At 32.0% G+C, this 24,004-nt stretch overlaps 1 protein-coding gene across 1 annotated transcript; it reads right to left on the bottom strand.

Moving 5' to 3' along the window:
- Nucleotides 1-1,494: 1,494 nt before the first annotated feature.
- Nucleotides 1,495-22,802, bottom strand: LOC148305813 (peptide transporter family 1-like). Its single transcript, XM_088266115.1, has 13 exons — nucleotides 22,592-22,802; nucleotides 14,833-14,911; nucleotides 12,353-12,494; nucleotides 11,469-11,555; nucleotides 9,619-9,893; nucleotides 8,607-8,689; nucleotides 7,663-7,833; nucleotides 7,204-7,329; nucleotides 6,184-6,306; nucleotides 5,172-5,521; nucleotides 4,184-4,412; nucleotides 3,820-4,056; nucleotides 1,495-2,531 (listed from the first exon to the last, which is right to left on the bottom strand). Exons 1-13 carry the CDS (start codon nucleotides 22,622-22,624, stop codon nucleotides 2,349-2,351), a joined length of 2,118 nt encoding a protein of 705 aa, XP_088122241.1. The 5' UTR covers nucleotides 22,625-22,802; the 3' UTR covers nucleotides 1,495-2,348.
- Between the last annotated feature and the right edge of the window lie 1,202 nt (nucleotides 22,803-24,004).

Raw genomic sequence — 24,004 nt, forward strand, 5'->3', positions numbered from 1 at the left:
AAGCAATTTGTCACCTAAACACAGAACTATGCTAAGTCTCATACATGTAAATTAAATTTTTATTAACAAATTGTTTTTTAATGTTGCTGATTTCGCTTTGTAGAAAGTTCTTAAGTTAAATATATAGCTATTCAAACATTACAAATCTTAATTTCGATATTCGAATCTAAGTATGATAGTACATACTGCATTCCGGTGATGAATTTCATTTGGATATCACTGTTGTTGGTTATTTTATTTGTTGTTTCGGCATTCACTTTGTGGTAAGACATGGTGAGATTGTAAATGAAAACAATCAGTTTATATTCAGACCCGAAGATGGAAGCATCTGTAGCTTCCGAAACTAGTCATTAATAAATAAATATAACTCAAGTGGTAAAAAACAAGTAGACTCGGTTATTACAAGTTAAAAACTCGGTTATTACGAGCACAGATACAGCAAGATCTCGGATATAATGAGGAAACATTCATTTTGGATTTTCTCCATACAATTATTCACGGTTATAACGAGCAACTTCTCGGCTATAGCGAGCAAAAAGAGATTGTCTTTTTTTCAAATTTTGTAAACATTTGAATGCTTTAAAGCATTTTCGACCTTGAGCAATAAAATCCTATTACCGGGCAATTAGACCGTTGCCGCTGGGATAGGATTACGTTTATGACTCTAACTACTACATTGGTGTTGTCACCGACAATAAAATAAAAGGTTTCACGCATATGGGTTTGAATTGCATGTGGCAAATTGCAAGCTTTGTCATGTCTGTAAGGACCTACTTTATAATAAATAGCTCATTTTATAGTTTTTGAATGTCATGCTTGTTTTGGGGATTTTTAGGATAGTTTCCATATTTTGTTTGTTCTATAGTTACTATGGACATTGCATAGTAAACATTAGGAGGTGGGGAATGTCAGATCAATTCTAGAGCAGGTCAGTTAAAAACAAACCGTCGAATTATCAACATATCTACTAATAGTAAAAAGTGTCTCTTAATTTGTGAAAAGGCGAAAATTATTTGTGAAATAGAACATGGTGCGAAAAATGATAAACTGTATAAAAAGTTTTCATCATTCTCAGTGTCAATATTGTATTTTAATCTGCATTAAAAAAAAAAAACATCACGGATTGAAAAAAAATAGGAACTGTGATCGTATATTTGATGAAACTGCTACAATGGTATTGTACTCAAGCAGCACAGAATTTTCCAATTTTTATAGCAAAACTGGATTGACAGAAAAATATGACATGTGTGTTATGAGTGAATTGTACAAATTTTGTTTCAATTGCGACATATAGTGTTATGTGACCATTCCAGATAACATACTTCATGTGATTATGGTATGTTTTAAAAAAAAACCTTATCTCGGTACTCTAAATAACGCATAACGGTAATAACATGCAAATTCGGTCGGTCCCATCATCCTCGTTATAATAAGTTCGACTGTATTTTCATTTACATGTTGCAGGTTAGATGATTCAAAGAATAAAAGAAGTTATTTTACTTTATAAGTTTATTATACAAGAGTTTACACTTATATTTAAACAATATTTACAATTTACATATTTGACATATCATTTTTGAGACATTACATTAGTTTCTTAATATCGCTCACTCCTTTTTACAACGTCAGATATAAAAAAAATTCAGTTGTGCATGTTTTCGGAATGTCCTAAAAATGTACTATATCCCAGCAAAAGTGGCATATTTTTATCTCAATATTTACCTGCTACTGGGCAGAAAGTGATGTTTTTACATTTTGAAGAAAAGGTATTGTTTAATTATTTTTTAAATATACTAAATATTTTTTAAATGGAGAAAAAACATTCAGGTTTAACCTAAAATGATCTGTTGTACAGTAAAAAGTTCAATAAGTGGCTTGATATTTATTTTTAATACATTGTATTATATTTTTAAACTTTAAAAATGATCTCCTGAAAAATCAAGTTATTTTATATATGACGTTTTTGAAAGGAGTGAGCGATGTATATCCTGGATATTATTTGTTCCGATATATGTACCACAAAAAATTGTGCAAAAGTCATTATAATATTAATTACATACAAACATAACTGATTATTTTTAATGTAAAAATTAATGTTTTCAATGATAAATAGTATTACTACTGAAACTGAGATCAGCAATTAAACATACAAAAAATAAATCAAACATTTTTCATCAACTTTAAATTGCCACAAAATTTATTAAAATTAATGTGATGGATGGTAAAAGTTGTTTTTTTTTAAATAATCATCAACTTATTCATATAAAATAATTGTATCCAGACAGAATACAATTTTAAAACAGTATACTTATATAATAATTTGTTAATATATTTTTCTGAGGAGTATATTAATCATTTTTAAATTCAACATTGTCTATTCCCATTTTTTCTTTTGTAACCGGCATGGGGAGGTGCTCTGCCGTCTCACTTTCACCATCACTTACATTAATGTATTTGTATTTAAGGGTCATTATCCAGAATATTATCATATCCACAAACATGAGACCAGCAAACAGGAAGAATTCACTTGCCTAAAAGAAATAAAACAACATGAATTAACCAGAGAAATAAAACAGCATTAATTAATTCATTTTTTAAACCCTTATCCGCACCCCAATGGTGCATAAGGCACCACATCATATCGACGTGCCCTACGTAAAGTGCTCTAACTACATTTTTGTCAAGTTTGAGATATTTGGTTGTGATCAACTGACCGTTATCTACAAATGTAAACAAACAAAAAAAATATATAAAATAAATTACGCCTAGTTTTCAGGAGTATAAGACGCTATCTACATCGAATTTTCGAAATGACTTGAACTCCTAAAACGCTAACTACTTAATTTTGAAAAAGCATAATGTTTTAAAACGATTTAATACATTATTTTATCGTGTTTTTGAATGAATAATACTAGTTTAGAATTTCAGATAAGACTGTTAATTAATAAAAAAGAATACGTTGAAAAAAATCTTCTAAGCTCTCTCCTGTAAAATAACAGATTTGCAGATAGAGTTCTTTACGTAGGGACCGTCGATATAAACCAGTGTTATCTTGATCGTTAACACATGAATGAAAGGTGACCAGCCTTCCGCTTCAGGTACCAGTCCTGTATAATATTTAATAAATATTAGAGTGAAAAAATTGCTTATATTTATTTGATCCCCCCCCCCCCCGGGAATCAAACCCGAGACCTCCAGAATGGTAGCTGACATGCTGACCATTACACTACGGAGGCAGACAAAATTGATCAATAAATCAGTATTAACTACATCCTATTTGTAAAATGAAAGCTTTCATTTTACTATGTAGTACAGTTAGCAAATCTGAATTTTTAGGGGTGTCAAAATAAATAATTTAAAAACAAAATTTAACTTTTTTTTAAGTACGTTTTAACACAAAAAGTTAAATTAAGTCCCAGACTTCCTTAATCTAGAATCCGAATCTTCTTAAGTTTTTCTTTAGGAGGTTTGGATTCAAATCCAGTCTCCTAAAGTTATTCAGCGATGCTTTTTTTTAAGCACAGTATTGCATTCAAATACTTGCATATTTTTATATACCTGAGATGGGTAAAAACATGTTATTTAAAAAAAAAAGCTTTTTTAGCCGTAATAGCAATGCCATCTGTTGAACGTAAAAGGAATACACGCAATACTAAACATTGCTCATGGTGGACAGTATGGTTCTTGAGAGCTGCTAAAATATTGTATACCCACAAGCATTGTGATATTAAATATATTAGAAATATGTGTTTTCTCATTTTCATTTAACAGATGTGTATACATAGTCATAAAAAAACAATGTATTCAATTTCATTTTACCTGACTATCGAAGCCTTTAGATTCGGCGACAATAACGACTATCAAATTTCCAAAAGCAACAGTGAGCAGCCATCCCGCGGTGAGCACGGACTTCATGCTGATGGGCGCCTGCGTGAAGGCAAACTCCAGTCCCGTCACGGAGAACATCACTTCGCCCATTGTGATTACAATATATTGAGGGAAAAGCCACAGCATATGCACGGAGTTAGGGTGCGCTATAATCTCTATGGTCAAACTCTAAAAGTTGAAAACATATTTCAGTATTATAAACAAGCAAGCATTAAATTATTTATTTTGAAAACATTATGAGCAGTAGTGTAGCTAATTAAAAAAAAAAACAAATCAAATGATCGATTCAACTTACAGCATCCACGCCGCTTTGTTTATTTAGTATCATAGTATAAACACCTCCCAAGTCTAGTTTGTAATCCTCTTGCAACTTGTTTTCTCCAACATACACATCGTATTTGGCTGGTGATATGTCGTATCTCTCCATATCTGTCGAATTAATCCTCAAGACTTCCTTATCTGAACCGCTCTCTTTAAATACAGTATCTTCACTCTCTACATCATTTATGAAGTTCTTCAACACCCTGAGAGAAGTTGTCATATATTATTATAAATACTCATCTATTAGAATCTTTTCATTTTATTTTATATGTCAGATATGAGATATATCGCTAAACAATGGTACGGTCCGGATGCCTCAGTGACTCGGTGTCTAGGAACAAACACATGAAAATAGAAAGTAAAATGAAAATATACAAAATATGTGTTCGACCAATAGCCACTTATGGGATTGAGACAAGAGCAGATACTTCTAGAACAAAATCTCTACTTCGAACCTTCGAGATGAAGACTCTCCGACCCATAACCGGAAACACATTGCGAGACCGAGTAAGAAATACCGACATCCGGAGCATGTCAACGAAGGCGATACTGGAATGATCATGTAAACAGGATGTCAGAAGACAGAATTCCACGTATCGCCCTTCAAGGAATCCCTGAAGGACGCAGACTCCCAGGCAGATGTCCAAAAAGGTGAAAAGACAGCTGGGAGTCTGTTGACTGGGATATTTTCCAAGAGCTACAAGCGGAGGCACAAACAGATCCTTAGGATCTAAATAAGAAGAAGAATGGTACGGTGAAAAATATGTCTTCTTCTCCGTCTTATTCCTCATTACTGAGGGTTGTGACCCTTGTGGAAACAGTGACCCTTCTCCAGTTATCCCTTGACTGCGCTGCACATAGCGCTCCAACCCCCGAGGTACCTGCTGCTGCCTTAATTTGATCGGTCCATCGTGTGGGGATCTTCTTCTCTCTAAAAAATATGTATTGAAATGTAAATTTACCTAACGGCTGGATAGCCTTTGGATGTTTTGTCACTATCGTCTTCAAACCGAGTTAATCCAATTTGACCATTCACTTCCTGAATAAAGAACGAGATAGCTTTGTTGTCTTCCAATCTCAGTGTGCCTGTTGAAACAAACCCTTTGCAATTAGGGCTATCGCTTGTAATTTCATACTTGTAGTTTTTTATTCCAGTTGTTGGCACGTATTTGTCTTCAAATGTACTCAACTGTTTTAAGACTGTATTGTTGAATAGTATTTGTTGATCGCTGTTCAGAGTAAAGTCACAGACGTAGCCATTGTAAATACGCAGTTGACTTATTCCTTCCGAGGGTAAAACTGGATATGTTTTCTGTAACAAATGTTAGTGAAATATTTATTTAATGAATATGCCTCACCTTTCAAAAGGAAACTATCTCAAGAATAAGTCATTTGAGCTGAAACGATTTCTTTTTTTTTCAATAGATTTTTTTAAGGTATTCAAAGTTTTTTAACGTGAAGCGACGTTGCTATTTGATATCAACGCGCTTGCTTTCGGTAATCCTTTGATAAAGGAATCAAGTTTTGTTTGCACTTTTGAAGTTAGCTTTTTTTTATAATCAACTCTATAAAATTACGAAAATGCGTACAATATTATTTAAGTTTATTATCTGACAAATAGTCAATACATTTTATTAAAATGTTGAGATGTAACATAACCACTGATTACTTTTCTGGCAGTGTTGTTGTTGCTCCATTGTTGTGCTGTTGTTGTCTATAAGCAAGATGGCATTATGTCTCAAATTCTAGTACTAGACGCATGACACGATTATCATGTCCGCAAAAAATTGTTTACATGCGGCGACACTTGAATTTCATGTATAATATTTATACGGCATTTTTTGTTGTTGTTTTTTTTGTTGTCCGCTATATTCGAATTCGATTAAATAGAGGTCCGTTATATTGATATTTAACTGTACATTAGTATTATACAAACTATATCTAAAGAAAATAAATATTGTTTAATGATTTTACCTCAAGTTCCAATTCTACGACAGCAGAAATGATAAACGCTACTCCGGCTAATATCCCGCCGAGAACCATCCTTTGAAGCGGCTTTGTTGCAATTTTGCAGCACTTCAATGCTGGGTAGATAGCCTGGAAGTTACGACAAATAAATTTTTTAGAATAATATTTTCTTCTTCTGTCCCAAGTGATGGATATTGCACCACATGCGATGGACACAGTGTTAACACTCTACATCAGTCAGGTTGAAGGAGCTCATGGTGAAGGCATAATTGTTATATGGGAAAGTGGGTAATATAGGAAAATAATACGAGAACAGCAGCAATGTATGGGATTCTCGGGGTATCATACCCGTACATAAACATTATTGTGTAACTTGTACACTACTAATACGTACAAATTATATCCCTTGGGGATATTATTTTCGAGTGTATATAGGGATGGGGCTAGATGAAAGGATGGCAGTAGGATGAATAGATAACATCAATGTCCTGGAAAGCTGTGATTAGCAGGAATTGAAGGAGACTTATAGCCAGCGGTAGGTGGATGCAAATTAAAAGAGATATGTATTCTTCTTCCTTCTAACCCTTATACGCACCCGATGGTGCATAAGGCACTGCATCGTAGCGACGCAGTGTTATTTTGATCGTTAATTGCATGAAGGTAAGGTGATCAGCCCTGCGCTTCTTGTACCAGTCCAGGGTGATATTAAATAAATATGAGAGTGAAAATCGTCCATATTTATTTTGACCCCCCTGGTAATCGAACCCGGGACCTCCAGCACGGTAGCCAAACTACGCGCTACGGAGGTGAACAAATATATCTAATACAAATATAGTAATACAAAGATATGTATTACTCTCCTGATAACCCATAGTATCTGCGATTGAGCAAATTTAACAATAGACTAATTTGGTGATTTTTGAGTTCTATAGACCCAACGACTATCTTAACTCTTTTCAGAATATGTTTTTGTTTATTTAAATCAAATTAAATAACAATGTTCAAGCTTAAAATATGTTTACATACCCATTCAAATAAAGGTATAAATATTAAGATGAGGAGTGGATTGACGACTTGCATTTGATCTGGTTTAAGAACAAAACTGCCTATTTCTCCGTCCATCCTTGTTGCTTGGAAAGTCCAACGAGAGCCCTTAAATCGATTAAACAAAATTTGAACAATTTCAACAACATAAATCAAGTATTTTAAATGAGCATGCAAAATGTGAGGTTCAACCGTTTGTAAAAGTATGAGTTGAAAATTTTTACAAATTTCTAAACCAAATATAAAAAAAATAGCAGAATAATAATGTTGTATTTAATGCTTCGTACATCTATCAGCTTTATAGAATATTATATTATTTAGACTTTTTAGCAAATCAGTATTTTGTTGTGTTACATTTGACTGAAATTTTAATAGCACGGACCAGTAATTTTGTAGGTACCGGTCCATATCTAATGATATATTATTGTATAAAATGATTACTTGTTGATCGAAGAGTGCCCAGAATACGGGGAGGGGGACGAACAGCAGCAGTACTCTGAGAGCTGCCTTTATATCATCAATCAGAACGCTGCTGAATTTGTCATCAGCATAGTCCAGCCAGTGGTCTTTTTTCTCTTGTTTCTTTATCTTTCCTCTTCGAGATATAGCATGCTAGAATTCAAAATAAAGCACTTAGAATAATACTCGTAAAGCATATATATTATTTATTAATTTACGGATTTGGTTAATTTGGGTACAATTATAGTATAATCTTACGACATTTTGAGTGTGTCCAAATACTTGTTCACAAAATCTGGATTATCTCCAATTACTGGAGTTATTTTCATATTATTTTTTGACATCTCATGATAGATGAAGAAGAATATGGAAGTCTGGGCATTTACGGAGCTGACGACCTTCATCGGCTGGATTAAGTGATCACTTTGCACACTTGGTATTTTCTGGCGTTTCTTATGTGTGTGATTGTAATCCAGGATTCGGACCTCACATACTAATATAAGAGTTTCTGCTTAGTAAAAAGCTTCTTTACATCTCACCAATAGATGTCTCTAGTGAAGTTCTAGTGATTCAAGGTTTCTAAATTGGTTCATATGTATAGAATTTCCAAGAATTTGAGTAGTGTGGTTGTCAATAATGGGTAGAATTGGTGAATGTTACACGTGTGTAATGTGATCACTTAAACAAGGCGATGACGGTCGTCAGCCCCGTAAATGCCCAGATTTCCATATTCTTCATCTTTGATGAGATGTCAAAAAATAGTATAATCTTCATTATACAAACTAAAGTTAAATGTATGAAAAAATTAAGAACTTTGAAGAAATTGTATCACTTTGATAGATACCCCTTGGTAAGGGAATGTTATTATTGTAAAATAGAAAATATGTCAGCAAATATTTGCTTTTATAAAATAACAATATACTTACTCCCATGCACTTCGATACTTCTACCAAAACATTTCCAGTCGGTTCCTTGATAATATAAAGAGCTTTTCCACTTATGAATACAACTGAAATATATAATTACACATATAAGTATCAAATAATATATAGGTCTTCTTCTAACCCTTATTCACACCCAATGGTGCATGACAGTCAACAGTCCGCCTTCTCCTGAGGAGTTTTACGTGGTTTCCTCCCAGCAATGAGCAAATGCAGAGAAGTTCCTATTTGACCAACACTAGATGATCCCTCCTGTTCCCAACACAGATTCAAATAAAAACATATTTAATTAGCTAGAAGAAACAAAAATCCACTAAATGATCTATAAACCTTGTACATAATAAGCAAGGTAAATAATAAATGAAATTCCCATCTAAAAACAAAAAAAAACCCAATGGTGCATAGGTAGCACTGTATCATATTGTCAGTGTTATCTTGATGGTTACTTACACAAAGGCAATGTGATTACTCCTGCGCTTCAGGGACCAGTCCAGGGCAATTCATTTTCATTCAAACCCTTATCCGCACCCCAATGGTGCAAAGGGCACCGCATTATATAAATGCAGTATTATCTTATTGATAATACTATCAGTATTATCAGTACCATACGAAGGAAAGGTGATCCGCCCTCCGCTTCAGGTACCAGTCCAGGGTAATATTGAATAAATATTAGAGTGAAAAAATCACTTATATTTATTTGACCCCTCCTGGGAATCCAACCCGGGACCTCCAGAACGGTAGCCGAGCGGACAGGGCAATAGCAAATAAATATTAGAGTGTGAATTTATAAATATTAGAGTGTGAAATGGCTAATATTTATTTATACTCCTTCCCCGGGAATTTAACCCAGGACCTCTAACATGGTAGCTTAACACATTAACCATTACACTACGGAGGTTATATATAGATACATATATCTGATTTATGTAGTACCCCGTGTTTGGACATAGAAATCAAGTTATAGTGTATAATTCATTTGTATTTTTTTGCAACTTACGAATTGAAATGATCATGAGTATTCCAGGGACACCGAACGCTAGAGAGTAGCAGTCGTCCTGTTCGAAGCACTTCACGTCAACCCTCAAAATGGGCGTAATGAATGTAGAAATCAAACTGCCAGAGTTGATTGCAAAGTAGAACAGGGAGAAGAATGTCGCTAGCTGAGCCGCTTGTTGAGGTAGTCTGAATTGATCTCCCCCAAACGCCGAGACACAGGGCTTGATACCCCCAGTACCCAACGCTACCAGCAAAAGGCCAATTATCGTAAATACTCTGAAAAATATAAGGGTTAAAATAAATACAATTTATCATATTATCAATATTATTAATATTTAAAGCATTTACTTTGTGGTTAGTCAATTTTACTTATTTTCTTATTATACAAAAATGTTAATAAAATTAATATATAACCACTCACCGAGATTTTTATATCTACCGGTTTCGAGACGTACCCGTCTCTTCGTCAGGACAATCACTAACACAGCATGCAAAATATACTACCCTTCACCACCATGGCACTATTTACCCACTCAAAACTACACAAAATGTCTAACACATGCGATTTTTAGTCGACCCGAAAACCAACATACACTATAGTTTTCAATACAGACATGCGTTACGAGCCGAGGTCAAACGTGCAATAAAATTAGACCTAATTAAATTAAAATTAAAATTACCTAGTAAAATTAAAATCTAATTTTATTGCATGTTTAACCTTTATTGAAAACTATAGTGCACGTTGGTCTTCGGGTAAACCAAAAATCGCATGTGTTAGACATTTTGTGTAGTTTTGAGTGTGTAAATGGTGCTATAGAGGTGAAGGGTAGTATTGTTTGCATGCTGTGTCAGTGATTGTCCTGACGAAGAGACGGGTACGTCTCGAAACCGGTAGACATAAAAATCTCGGTGAGTGGTTTTATACTAATTTTATTAACATTTTTGTAAAAAAAAAGTAATGATTTATCATATTCTTTAATATTTTATTGTGCGTATACTGGCAAAAAACGTTTAAATAATCCCTGTTATTTAAAGCTTTTAGCCTGAATAAAATACCCGCTATTGCACTTAAAGTTGAATTTATTTGTAAAACCTCATAAATTTGACATTTCAAACTACAACACTTGTCACACATAGAATTGACATTTCAAACTACAACACTTGTCATACATAAATTTGACATTTCAAACTACAACACTTGTCACACATAAATTTGACATTTCAAACTACAACAATAGTGTATTTTGTCAGTTTACAGAACGTTGAAAACTGTATAATACTGCATCATTATGTGAAAATTGCATACGTTCGAGTTAACGTTTTTTGCCAGTATAACCACGATATGTTTTAATGCAATGAATAAAATTGAGAATGCGAGTGTTTTTGCCTAGAATTTTCACTCATGAATTACATGAAAGTATAGTAACTTTGTCCGCCTCCGTAGTGTAATGGTCAGCACTCTCGGCTGCCGTTCTGGAGGTCCCGGGTTCGATTCCCAAGGGGGGTAAAATAAATATAAGTGATTTTTTCACTGTCATATTTATTCAATATTACCCTGGACTGGTACCTGAAGCGGAGGGCTGATCACCTTTCCTTCATGTGTAAACGATCAAGATAACACTGCGTTTATATGACGCAGTGCCCTATGCACCATTGGGGTGCGGATAGCGGTTTTATTATTATTATTATTATTTATTATAGTAACTTTAAATGTAAAGAGTCCATAAAGTCACTCACGAGTAGGCATAGGCTATTAAACATAAAAAGTTGAAGTCTGAGCCATAGCTAGATTTCAGAGTCACTTGGACGTTAGGCAATTTAAAAAAATGAAAATTTTCAAATGGTAAATACCTTAGCGGCATATTCAAGGTCGGTATTGCTGTTATAGATATCAAGATGTTCCCAATAGCGTACACTATCGATAAGGAGACTATGGTCCTGAAAAAAAACAATAATTAAGATAAATTTCAATTCTCTTCTCTTAGACAGATCCTAAATGATGGGGGCTTAAAAGTTAAGTTTGTATTTTACAAAAAATATTTGTGTTCAAAATTTAAAATATATTAAAAATAATTTTATTTTACACTTTAACAACTTAATACAATGAAACTTTTTTGGGATGTAAATATACATGGCTGTTATATGGAAATGACTCGTCTTGAGAGGGTAATAGGGTAATAAAATGTAAAACCCCATAGACTGCTTGTCAGCCAAACTTGCATTAAGTATTTCTCAGAATTATGCACATATCCACTTTGCTAATTTAACACAAAGCAATGTCATTATTAAGCCGCAGTCATGTGGATTATCCTTAGTTGGAGCAATTCCCATTTTAAATGACTTATTCCTAGTAAATTGACCTTTATATAGATACCTCAATTTACCCAAGAACAATAATTTGTAAATTTAGTCTTTGATGTTTTATAGAGAGACCACATTTTAGAGGTATAAATGTGTATATTTTGTATATTAAAAGCATTTTAAAATTTTTTGTATGGTAATATAACACTATCCTTATCATTCATCGTTCACTTGGTGTAATACCACTTCAATAATGTTTATTTAAGTGGTATTACACAAAGTGAACGATGAATGATAAGGAGAGTGTTATGAATATGTATGTTTTCTTATATAAATATTCTGGAAAAAAAATTGACAGAAATATAGAAGTGGCAAAGGTTTACAGGTGTATTTAAGGTTTTACTGTACATAAAAATAATATTTGTATCACATACTTAAACCGTCCAAGCCAACTGTCGGCTATCATGGCACCGAAAAGAGGAAAGAAGTAGACGAACATCGTGAAAACATGGTATATGACGATGGAGTCATCTTCGGAGTAGTTCAATTTATCCTTCAAGTAGAGCACCAAAATTGCTGAAAAAATAAATTTCTGCTAAATAACATGATTCTTCGTCAATCGAATTTTTTTGGATAGGTAGACTCTAATGGTGAATGTTTATTTTTCCATATTCTCTACTAACTAATGATATAATTTTAAAATATGATTTTTAAAGTATGTACTAAGCATTAAATACCATAAATCGAGTGTTAAATACAAAAAAAATGTATCCTTATTTTCTTTTTATTTTAAACCCTTATCCGCACCCAATGGCGCATAGGGCACTGAGTCATATAAACGCAGTGTTATCTTGATCGTTTACACACGAAGGAAAGGTGATCAGCCCTCCGCTACAGGTACCAGTCCAGGGTAATATTTAATAAATATGACAGTGTAAAAATCACTTATATTTATTTTACCCCCCTTGGGAATCGAACCCGGGACCTCCAGAACGGTAGCCGAGCGCGCTACACGTACACTACGGAGGCGGACAAGACAATCCTTATTTTCTTAGTTCCTGATAATATACCTTATATTAAGAATTTAAAAAAAATTATATGTTGATTCGCGGTTTTTAATGTTTTATACATTTATGAAATATTTTTTATGAACATGTAATTTGTAAATAAAAAATGATGGTAAAATAAACTTCAATGAAATACTTATATCATTTATCGCTAGATGTTTTAGAAATTCGCTTATCGTTGCTGTAAACATCGCAAATCAAAATATACCATGCTTGTATAAGATTTTTAATTGCTATTAACTTGCTATTGCTAAATAAAAGAAACTATTGATTTTATTACGGAAATTTAACAAGCTGTGACTGTGATTAAAAATAACCTAATATAATTTTATATTTTGACATCTTAACGTAGATGAAGAATAATATCGAAGTCTTAGTATTCACAGGGCTTACGACCTGTCATAAGCTGATTAAATGATTATACATTTTATATAATTTACACGTCGCTTCATGTGTGAGTTAGCGGCAGCATCTATGGTTGATTTGAAACCCCTTATTTTTAAATAACTTATAAAATAACTCCAGATTAGTGAACAAGGATTTGGTCAAACCCAAAATGTTATAAAATTACTTTGTATTCTTGTGATTTAGCTGTTATATAATTCAATTGTACATCATTAAGTGCATATAATGGAAGAAGAAGAATAGTTCCAAAAATATTATGAGACAGACATTTTTTTTCGAAAGAGAATATGGAGTTCTGAAAATATTCACCATTCCGCCCATGATTGATTACCACTTTGATATCTGAAATTTTTAGGTAAATATTTCACGTTACGAATGCAATTTTTAATAAATGTTATATGCAAATTTATATTACAACATTTTTTTACAAATAAAGAGCTTCAAACATTATTTATACAGGTAAAATCTTTTATATAAATTTTGCCTTTAAAAAAATAAAAATATTTTTTACATGATATTTTTATATGCTTCTTCATACCCTCATCAGCATCCGATGGTGCAAAGGATGCTGCATTATATAAACACAGTGTTATCTTAATCTTTAACACATGAAGGAAAGGTGATCAGCCCTCCGCTTCAGGTACCAGTCCAGGGTAAAATTGAATAAATATTAGAGGGGAAAAATCACAAATATTTATTAAAATAAGGGTGTTAAAATAATATTTAAAGGTGGGGACCCTGGGATCGAACCCGGGACCTTCAGAAAGCTTCAGTGACCTTCAGCCAAGCGTGCTGACCATTGCACTACGAATGCGGATATATGCAGATTTTTTAAATGCTAGTTTTGTCTATCTAATTAGTTAGAGATATCTAACATATGTTATTTTGATAACAATCCTTGAGGGGGTAAAATTCGGAATCTCACCATTTTTTCAAAATATGATATATGTTGTCAAAATATAAAAATACATTTTAGTAATATCGCTCACTCCTTTCAAGAACGTCATAAATTAAAAATCGTCGATTTTCAGTTGTGCGTGTTTTCGGAATGCCCAGAAATGTACTATATCCCAGCAAAAGAGGCATATTTTTAACATATTATTTACACGCTACAGGGCAGAAAGTGATGTTTTTGCATTTTGAAGAAAAGGTATTGTATAATTATTTTTCAAAAAAAATAAATAAAAAAATTCAAATGGTGTAAAAACCTTCATATTTTACCAAAAAGATCTGTTGCGCAGTTAAAAGTTCAATAAGTGGCTTGAAATATTTTTTCAATACATTGTATTATATTTTTAAACTTTAAAAACGTTCTCCTGAAAAATCAAGTTTTTTGATTAATGACGTTCTTGAAAGTAGTGAGCGATATGTAAATACCTAAGTTACATGGTGAACGATACAATATTTTAACTATATATTATTAGTTTATCAAAATATCTTACTTCGCATTCCATAGTAAGAGAATCGCTCGCAGAATTCATTCGTGATAATAAAGCCAATGGATTTTGGGTAGGGGTATTTCTGTAACAAAATTATAAAATTAGTATTCAAGTGATACACCGAACAATGAAACTCTTTAGCATTATTTTAAAGAACACTTGTAGGTACTCAAAGTTGAACGACAGTTACATAAAGACATACATTATAATACATATATGGTATACAGAGGTAGTTCAAGCAGAATTAAGTACAAAATAATTGGTGATAACCCAGATTTGTGAACAAGTATTTAGACACACGCAAAATGTTGGAAATAAATTAACTGTTTTCTCAAATATGTGAATATAATCCAAGAGTCTATGCTTAATTAAAGCTTTCCTCATATCAACATAGATGACTGTAGTTAACTCGCACATATTGTGTTACGAATTTAATCGATATATCTAGATGTTTAAAAAAAATATTAGTGTGGTTGCCAATCATGGATAGAATTGGTGAATGTTACACGTGTGTAAAGTGAACACTTAACTAATCCTATGACGGTCGCAAGGACTGTAGCCCAGACTTCCATATTCTTCTTCATCTGTGTTGAGATGTAAAAAAGTATTATATTTTATTTTACTATTGGTCCATCTCCATTTTTCCCCGACATATATTTTTCTAGTCATTGGATTACATTGTAGGAGCTACGTTGATAAAAATGTAAGAAACCTGTTCGTATTGTAGATAGTATACTATCGATATAAAATAATTAGTCGCATAAATTTTACATACAGTACTTAAGAGGCACATACATACGCATGGTATATTTAAGGCTGATACGAATAGTAATATAAATTTAAAACATACGCATTCAGAAATAATAAACGCAAAAATAATAAACAAATGGTTCTGCCAATAATGATTAAAAACTGAGATACTCTTTGTTGTTGTATGTTGAGTTTACTTTGAACTATTTCTCTTTTTTAAGTGAAACTTCTTAGGCGGTGAGTCGTTAATTGGACGTGAATTAAGAGTGAAATTTCAAGGACATGACACGTTAATTAGGCACATTTCGTATCATGAAAAATATATACATAACGCAGAGGGAAGGAGAAAGAGAGCTATACATTCCGACACAATGTGGGTGGAGGAAAGGGAGATACGTATATACATATATACACAAATACACAAAGCGATAGAACAAGAAGTGCCGATGAAGACGCTATATATGAACAGTGAGGTTCCACGCGTTGTGTAAGTAATATTCATCTTGCGTTTTGTTATTTTTTAAGTAAGTGTCCTGTGATTGTTTGAGTATATCCGTGAAGAGTTATTTAAGAAGTTTTTTAGCGCAATATTAAGTATAAATAAAAATAATGGTGTAATTTACATTTAAAATTTCAAATGCGTTAGCAAAAGTCACTCGACTGCTAAAGTGTTGACTCAAATAAATTGTGAAAACATATTATGATCAAATGATATTTTGTAATATTTATTTGCAGGGCGTTTTTTAAAACAAAAAAGGTCGCGTTACTTACTTCATGTCAAGCTTTTTACTAAAAAAAATACATTCAAATATTCATTACAATACCATATTTTATAATTTTAACGAATTATATAAATGTAGATGGTAATTAAGTAAACACAAACATTGTGTCATCTAATTGAATATGAAAATTAAAAAAAAAAACCTAAAAAAGGTGCCGGAACGATTTCCACCGCGTTACATGAAAAGTAATCCCTGCGTATTCGTAATATTTTCATAGTATATAAATGGAATTGGGACATTCATTTGTCTAATATCTTTAAAACATATGCAAACAGTAAGGCTACTTCATAGTACTTTCAGTGATAAATTAAAAAAATAAGTTAAATTGCGTCAGACGAGTGAGTTTTGAAGTGAGAATCAAAAATCAAGTTGTATGAATATACAATCATGGCCAGAATGGTTAGCGTTACACAAGTGTATAATGTGATCACTTTAATTGGCCGAGGACAAGTCGTAAAAAACGTAGTCTCTGTTGAGATATCAATAATCCAGGATTCGGACCTCACACACATATATGAAGAAGAATATGGAAGTCTGGGCATTTACAGTGCTTACGACTGTCATAGGCTTGTTTAAGTGTTCACATTACACACGTGTTGTGTGTTGTTACAAACGGAAAGAGTCTCTGCTTAATAAAAGCTTTCCTCATTCCAACATAGATGACTGTTGTGAACTCGCGCATTTAATGTTACGAGTTTGATCAATATATCTAAATGTGTAAAAAAAATTGTTGTGTGGTTGTCAAACATGGGTGGAATTGTTGAATGTAACACATCGCTCACTCCTTTCAAGAACGTCATAAATCAAAAATCGTCAATTTTTAGTTGTGCATGTTTTCGGAATGCCCAGAAAATGTACTATATCCCAGCAACAGTGGCATATTTTTAACTTTATATTTACCCGATACAGGGCAGAAAGTGTTGTTTTTGCATTTTGAAGAAAAGGTATTATTTAATATTTTTTTTAAATATAGTAAATATTTTTTGAATGTACAAAAAACCTTCAGGTTTTACCTAAAAAGATCTGTTGCATATTAAAAAGTTTATTAAGTGGCTTGATATTTATTTTTAATACATTGTATTATATTTTTAAACATTAAAAACGTTCTCCTGAAAAATCAAGTTTTTTTGATTTATGACGTTCTTGAAAGGAGTGGGCGACATGTGTAATCGCTTAAATCAGCCTATGTCGGTCGCAAGTCCCGTTAATGACGTCCAGACTTCCACTTTTTTCTTCATCTATGTTGAGATGTCAAAAAATAATATATGTAATACATTTTGGAGCGGCTATAAGATTATGACAAGGACGATCGAATAAATTACAGGATGTCGCCATATTATACTATTGTATCCTAATTTCTTTCTAAAGTGACATGACAAACATGATTTGAGTACACTGTATCTGAGATTTAATTAGGTAATCTGTTATGAATAAATTTAAGCAGGGGTTTTTTCATGTAACGCTGTGGGATGGCGTTTCGGCACATTTTTTCTAATTTAATTGATTTTTTTTCTTCACACTTTCTAAATCAATTAAAGGAGACAATATTTGCGCTTACGTAATTTCAATCTATATTTATATTTGTCAAAATGATAGGAAAAGCTACTTTCAGTTTTATTTAAATTATATTTTAATATATTTTGTGTTAGTAAAAAGTTTGACATGAAGTGGACATTTAAAAAAAAAGCCCTGAATATAAGAGTTAAATCAAACACTTCAATAAGCCGCAAATCCTTTATTGAACCGCTATAGTGCTGAGAGCAAAATTTACGACTTTGTAGGCTCAGTCTAATTGAATGGAAAAGAAATAAAATAGGAAGTACACATTTCAAATACCATGGTAAATATATTTTCACAATGCTTGAAAATAAAATAAATTATTAAAAATCTATAAAAATCATTGTAAATGCTAAATGGTAGCAGCTGTAAAGAATAAATGTGTCTCATTAATTGATTCGGCAGTCACTTTGTGGTAAAATCTATCCATTTTTAATTAATGTTTTACTTAGTAAATACCACTATTTCTGTTTGAAAATGATGCGGAATGCATCGAAACACGTGTCACAGTAGATTTTAAGAAATAGTGGTATTTACTAAGTAAAACATTAATTAAAAATGAATAAATGTGTCTGCTATGAACAACAGATGGCACTGCCATTCCGGTATAGCTATTGAAAAAAAAAAACAATTTATCTGTCTCAGGTTAAAATACTTATCACAGGTGCATTTGCAGAATTTAATCTTTAAGTTATTTTTTTAAGTGAGTGTTGCTGTCGCTCAGCCTGGTTAAGTGCAAAAGAAGGAAAAGATCATATTAAAACACGCGTGTATTCGAAATCAACGTGTTATAATTTTAAAGCAAATAGTTTAAAACTAGAGAAGATTTGAGATTTTGAATAAACTAGCATTACTAGAATTTTTTACTTTTTTTTAGCTATTGACAAGCATCTCTAGGCTGACGATATTCGTTATTCAATATGAGCCCTAATTAGCAAAACAAATGAGTGGTAGTTTACCAAGAAGTTTTTTTGCATTAGTAATGCTAGTATTATTATTATAATGGAATTTAGCATCAGTTAATTTGCGTGGGAAATGTTGAGGACAGGATATTGTAGGGAAAATCCGTTATATTAATGACCATAAGCTGAAAACTTGTAATAAACATTTGTCATAAAGTGACTTGAGTATTAATTTCCTGTTTTTTTCATGTTCTATACTCATTCTTATCAAAATTTATATGTTTAATTTTGTGGTATGGTAATATAACACTTTCCTTAGGATTCATCGTTTATGTACTTTGCGTAATACCACTTAAAAACACTACTTTAAGTGGCACTACACTAAAAGTGAACGATGAATGATAAGGAGATAAAACATGTTTTATTTTCTGCGATTTCCCAATACTTGTTTATTAATTTAATTCGAGAGTACAATTTTAATGATATGAGTAGTCCACTTGCAAACCACGTTACGTTAAAAAATTAAGTTTTTTAGCCAGTGGCGGAAATCGGTAGAAGATTAAATCTTCTACCGATTTCAGATTTTTTGATTTTTGAAAGTAAACTTTCGATCGGCATATCGAGTTTTGCAAGAGTATGACTTTTTCTGTTCCATTTTATTTACAACTAAACGAGTTTTGTCAGATTATGTTAAATATGGACGTCAATATTTTTAATTTTCCACCGATTGGCGCCATTGGCTAAAAAACTTAATGTTTTGAATATTGAAAGCATAAACTTTGTGTATCATATTGATATATTATTTTGAGAAATGAAAATACTTTGTATTTTGATCCACTCACATTTTTATGAACAACCAACTAGTTTCAGCAACAACCTGTTGCCCTCTTCAGAGTTTTCAATTAAACCCTGAAGAGCGCAACAGGTTGTTGCCGAAACTAGTTGGTTGTTAATAAAAATGTGAGTGGATCAAAAAACAAAGTCTTTTTATTTCTCAAAAAAATATTTAAAAAAAAATATTTTTTTAACATAACGTGGTGTGCAAGTGGACTACTCATATGACCATCGATATCGCTTACAATATGCGCTTTATTATCATTTTGACAGGAGGATTTCAGAATAGCAGCAATATCGAGAAATTTATGATGAACACGATCTTTTTCGCATCAAATAAATAATGTAATGATGACCGAATATGTATTTAAACAATTATAATAACGCCTGTAAATAACGTCTACTTACCTACATTTAGATAATCAAGAGGGCCCACTTACCTAGATAATATGATTTCTAATAGTTAACATAATTTATACTATTACTTCTTCGCGTTTCAGAAGTAGGCTTCACAATCAATTAATTTCATTCTCAACCCAAAGAATTATATTGGATTTAGCATTTTGTCAGTTATTTGGGTATCCACGTTACATACAACTTTTATTTATTTAATTCATTACAATTATTATTTACGAAAGTTTAAAATTACACATCATTTTCTCTTATCAATTCGCTTACCGCATGTAAGTAAAGGCTTTATATATAATTTGTTTATCTAAGAAAAATGCCTTTTATTTAATTTATTCGAACATTTTTTTCCTACAGCAAAATTGCAAAGCCTTCTTTCTTTGACTAATAAATATTTAATCACGAGAGATGTAATTTGAATTATTTGATTATATTTTGTTAACAATCATTTGAAAGCCATGATTATAAATAACGTTTATAAATAAACATTTATCTAAAAACTACTAAAAATTATAAATAAAATTCGCCCAGTTTTGGGTGAGCAATTGATAAATAATGCATATTTTACAACGTTTTCACATTGCTCCATTGTTTCCCCTTAAATTTAAGAGATTGTTTATGTTTATATCGTTAGTCTACTTAATTTTCGGTTTATTATAAATTCAAAAAAAAATTGCAATATTTATGACGGATTTATTCATTCGCATTTTACTATTAATCATGTATACTTTATTTTTATATGCATGAATCTGGACCATATATACGATTACATATATATTTAAAAAATGCCTTTATATAGGAGTATTTAACAAATAATTTAGCACCTTTGCGATTATATTCGACGATATATCACCAAGTAATAAGCACTTAAGTCGTAGGAGATATAAATCTTTTTGTATAAATGGAACTTTAGATGAAATTTTGTTTGGAATCATTAATTTATCCACAAGAAGATTCCAAGGCTTCTCTATTTTTAGTTCCATGGTATATGTGACCCCGTTTACGTATGAAGGTACTAGAATTATGTATGTATATACAAATATATCGATCCTTATTTACTCGTAGTTACAGAAAGGATTGCTGGAAAAGGCGTACATGTAAAATGTACAGGAAGAATGATTACGCTCAATAAATTAAAATTTAAGGAGAAAAAATCCAACGAATGAATTAGAAATATATTAAAATATTTCACGATATCATTTGACCAAATATCTGTTGGCCAAATGTAGTGACAAACATGAATATGCACATTTTCTTTACTCAATTTAAAAGAGGGGATTTTCCCATATCGCTCACTCCTTTCAACAACGTCATATATCAAAAATCGTCAATTTTCAGTTGTGCAGGTTCTCGGAATGCTCAGAAAATGTACTATATCCCAGCAAAAACGGCATATTTTTAAGTTAATATGTACCCGCTACAGGGCATAAAGTGTTGTTTTTGCATTTTGAAGAAAAGGTATTGTTTAATTATTTTTTTTAATATACTAAAAAAAAACAAATGGAGAAAAAACCTTCAGGTATTACCTAAAAGATCTGTTACACAGTAAAAACTTTAATAAGTAGCTTGATATTTTTTAAAACATTTCATTATATTCTTAAACTATAAAAATGATCTCCTGAAAAACAAAGTTTTTTTTATATATGACGTTGTTAGAGGAGTGAGCGATATGAGCTTTTATGCGTACGCAATTGTCTCAGTACACATTTGTCCAGGGGGCATTTATGATATTGTGTTTTTTGATTTGCTCATTTCCCCTATCACGATAGAAAAATGACACAACTAAAACAATTTTACAAGTTGTTTGAAACTCGTAAATAACTTATCGCTTGTCACAAAAACCAATGGCCGGGAAGAACTTTCACTTCAATACTTTAACAATTGTAGATAACGAGCGCGTCATTTTGTATCACAAAACATTATTCGATCCAAGATATTATAATAAAATATTCAAATTACTATTCACAAGTGTGATAAACATCAGTAAAGTAAGAAAACTTATATTTTTGCTATATAGAGTATTTATTCTTCTAACCCTTAGCCGCACACAATGGTTCATAGGGCACTGCATCGTTATCTCGATCGTTACGTACATAAAGGTAAGGTGATCGTGCGTTTCAGGGACCAGTCCAAGGTAATATTAAATAAATATTAGATTGTTAAATCACTAATATATATTTTCACCCTCCCTTGGGAATCGAAAGAATAAAATAACAACTATAATAAAAATAATTTACGTGAAAAAACTATATAAGTAGTAGTTATTTTATTATATAAAACGTAGTTTCGCCAAGAAGTATCAGTACAAAACTAAAATATAGTATTTTTAAGATCAAAATTATATTGCGTTATATTTTCTTATATTTTAAAAAATAATGTAATTGAACGTCTCGTCACGGGCTATGCTTAGTGAGGCGTTCATCAAAAAAATATAATATGGTAAAAAAATTATATTGCAGTATTGTATAAAGTATTGTTAAAGAAATAGTAAATAATAATAAAATATTTATGAATATATAATATATAAACCTTTTCTTCGTTGCTTTCTAGGGTAACCGTCATCTTGAACGAGCTGTCGTGGTCGGTTTCACTATAACATTTTCAAAACTAGCACAATGCACTATTATTTTCACTCAATCTCGCAATAACAGACGTTTGTATGTCGACTGATTGAGTCTCAGCGCATCTCTACTGGGAGGGACGTCCACCGTGCAGCTCAGGCTGCAGACAATGTTTCACTATCCGACCAGCGAGCTGTGACGGGCTTCTGTAATAATAGCGGAGGTGGTCAGTCTCGGTATTCGTGGTCAGTCTCGGTATTCGAGTGCACGAATGCCGATCACCGATCGCGTCCGCTTTCTGAAGCCATCGCCGCTGCAGTGTCGTTACAGCACAGCACTGCCGCTTGACCCACAAATCTTATTCACCTTCTAAATACATTACAAGGTAAATCCACCAAACCATGCACTCGATCCTAAAAAACCTCCTATTCATAGACGCTATAAAAAGCGTCCATTTTTTTCATGACTGCCGCTATTTTCAGTAAGGGATTTCAATATATTTTTTATACGAATAAGTATCTTTAAACGGATGAAGAAATAATTGTGAATGAAATATGAAAGTAAGATATTGGCTGGTTTAAGTGATTACTTTGTACACACAATGATTTTAAAAAAATATATAAATGAATTTTACTTTTTTTTTAAATAATATATCGTTGTCGTACAAGAGAAAGTGACCAAGTGCATTTTTTTTACAAAAACGTGATCATTGTCTATTTGATATCTTACTAGCTTAATATTGCCCTGAAAAAATCCCAAAGCTATTTTTATTCTTGGATGTATAATATATTGACTTGTTAAAAATGACCAGCTGGATTGATGTTTATTTTCTTGCCTAGCAAAAGTGACTTAAATGGCCCTCCTGAACATTTTACGTTTTGTTAGTTGGTCACTTTCTCCTGTACGACTACGATATATTAATGATAAAAAATATTTTTATAATTCTTTTTTAATTCCTTACCTTTCAATAACTCTTTTAGATTCAAAACCATTTATTTATTTCGAAGAAAAACTTATGTCTTCATTACAAAAACTGTATTTTAGGTATAAAATTTACATAAGAAAATTAAGTTCCAATTTATCGTATGTATATTGGGATAAAATAAAAACATATACATAAAAGCAACAACTAACAATCTAGCACCGAGACTTTGTTATTTCCTGCCACGGTAGTATAGTAGGTTTAGTGCTTGGTCACTGTGCATGAAGTTCCCGGGTTCGGTTCCCAGGGGAGTTAAAATAAATTGAAGTGATTTTTAACTTAATATTTATTCAATATCACTCATGACCAGAACCTTGACTGATAAGCTCGATCTCTTATAATTAACGATTAAGGTAGATACAATGCAGTGCCTTGTGCACCATAGGGTATTGATAAGGG

The sequence above is a fragment of the Brachycentrus maculatus genome, unplaced genomic scaffold, assembly GCF_059751285.1.
Source record: "Brachycentrus maculatus isolate JH-2025_06_01 unplaced genomic scaffold, ASM5975128v1 h1tg000261l, whole genome shotgun sequence".
In the NCBI taxonomy this organism is placed as follows: domain Eukaryota; kingdom Metazoa; phylum Arthropoda; class Insecta; order Trichoptera; family Brachycentridae; genus Brachycentrus; species Brachycentrus maculatus.

Coding starts and splice junctions, on each gene's coding strand:
- LOC148305813 (XM_088266115.1), bottom strand. CDS start 22,624: ATGACGGTTACCCTAGAAAGCAACGAAGAAAAG. Junction 11,556..12,352: donor AGTTGGCTTGGACGGTTTAA/GTATGTGATACA, acceptor GTTTTTTTTCAG/GACCATAGTCTCCTTATCGA. Junction 2,532..3,819: donor CTAAAGGCTTCGATAGTCAG/GTAAAATGAAAT, acceptor TATTTCTTTTAG/GCAAGTGAATTCTTCCTGTT.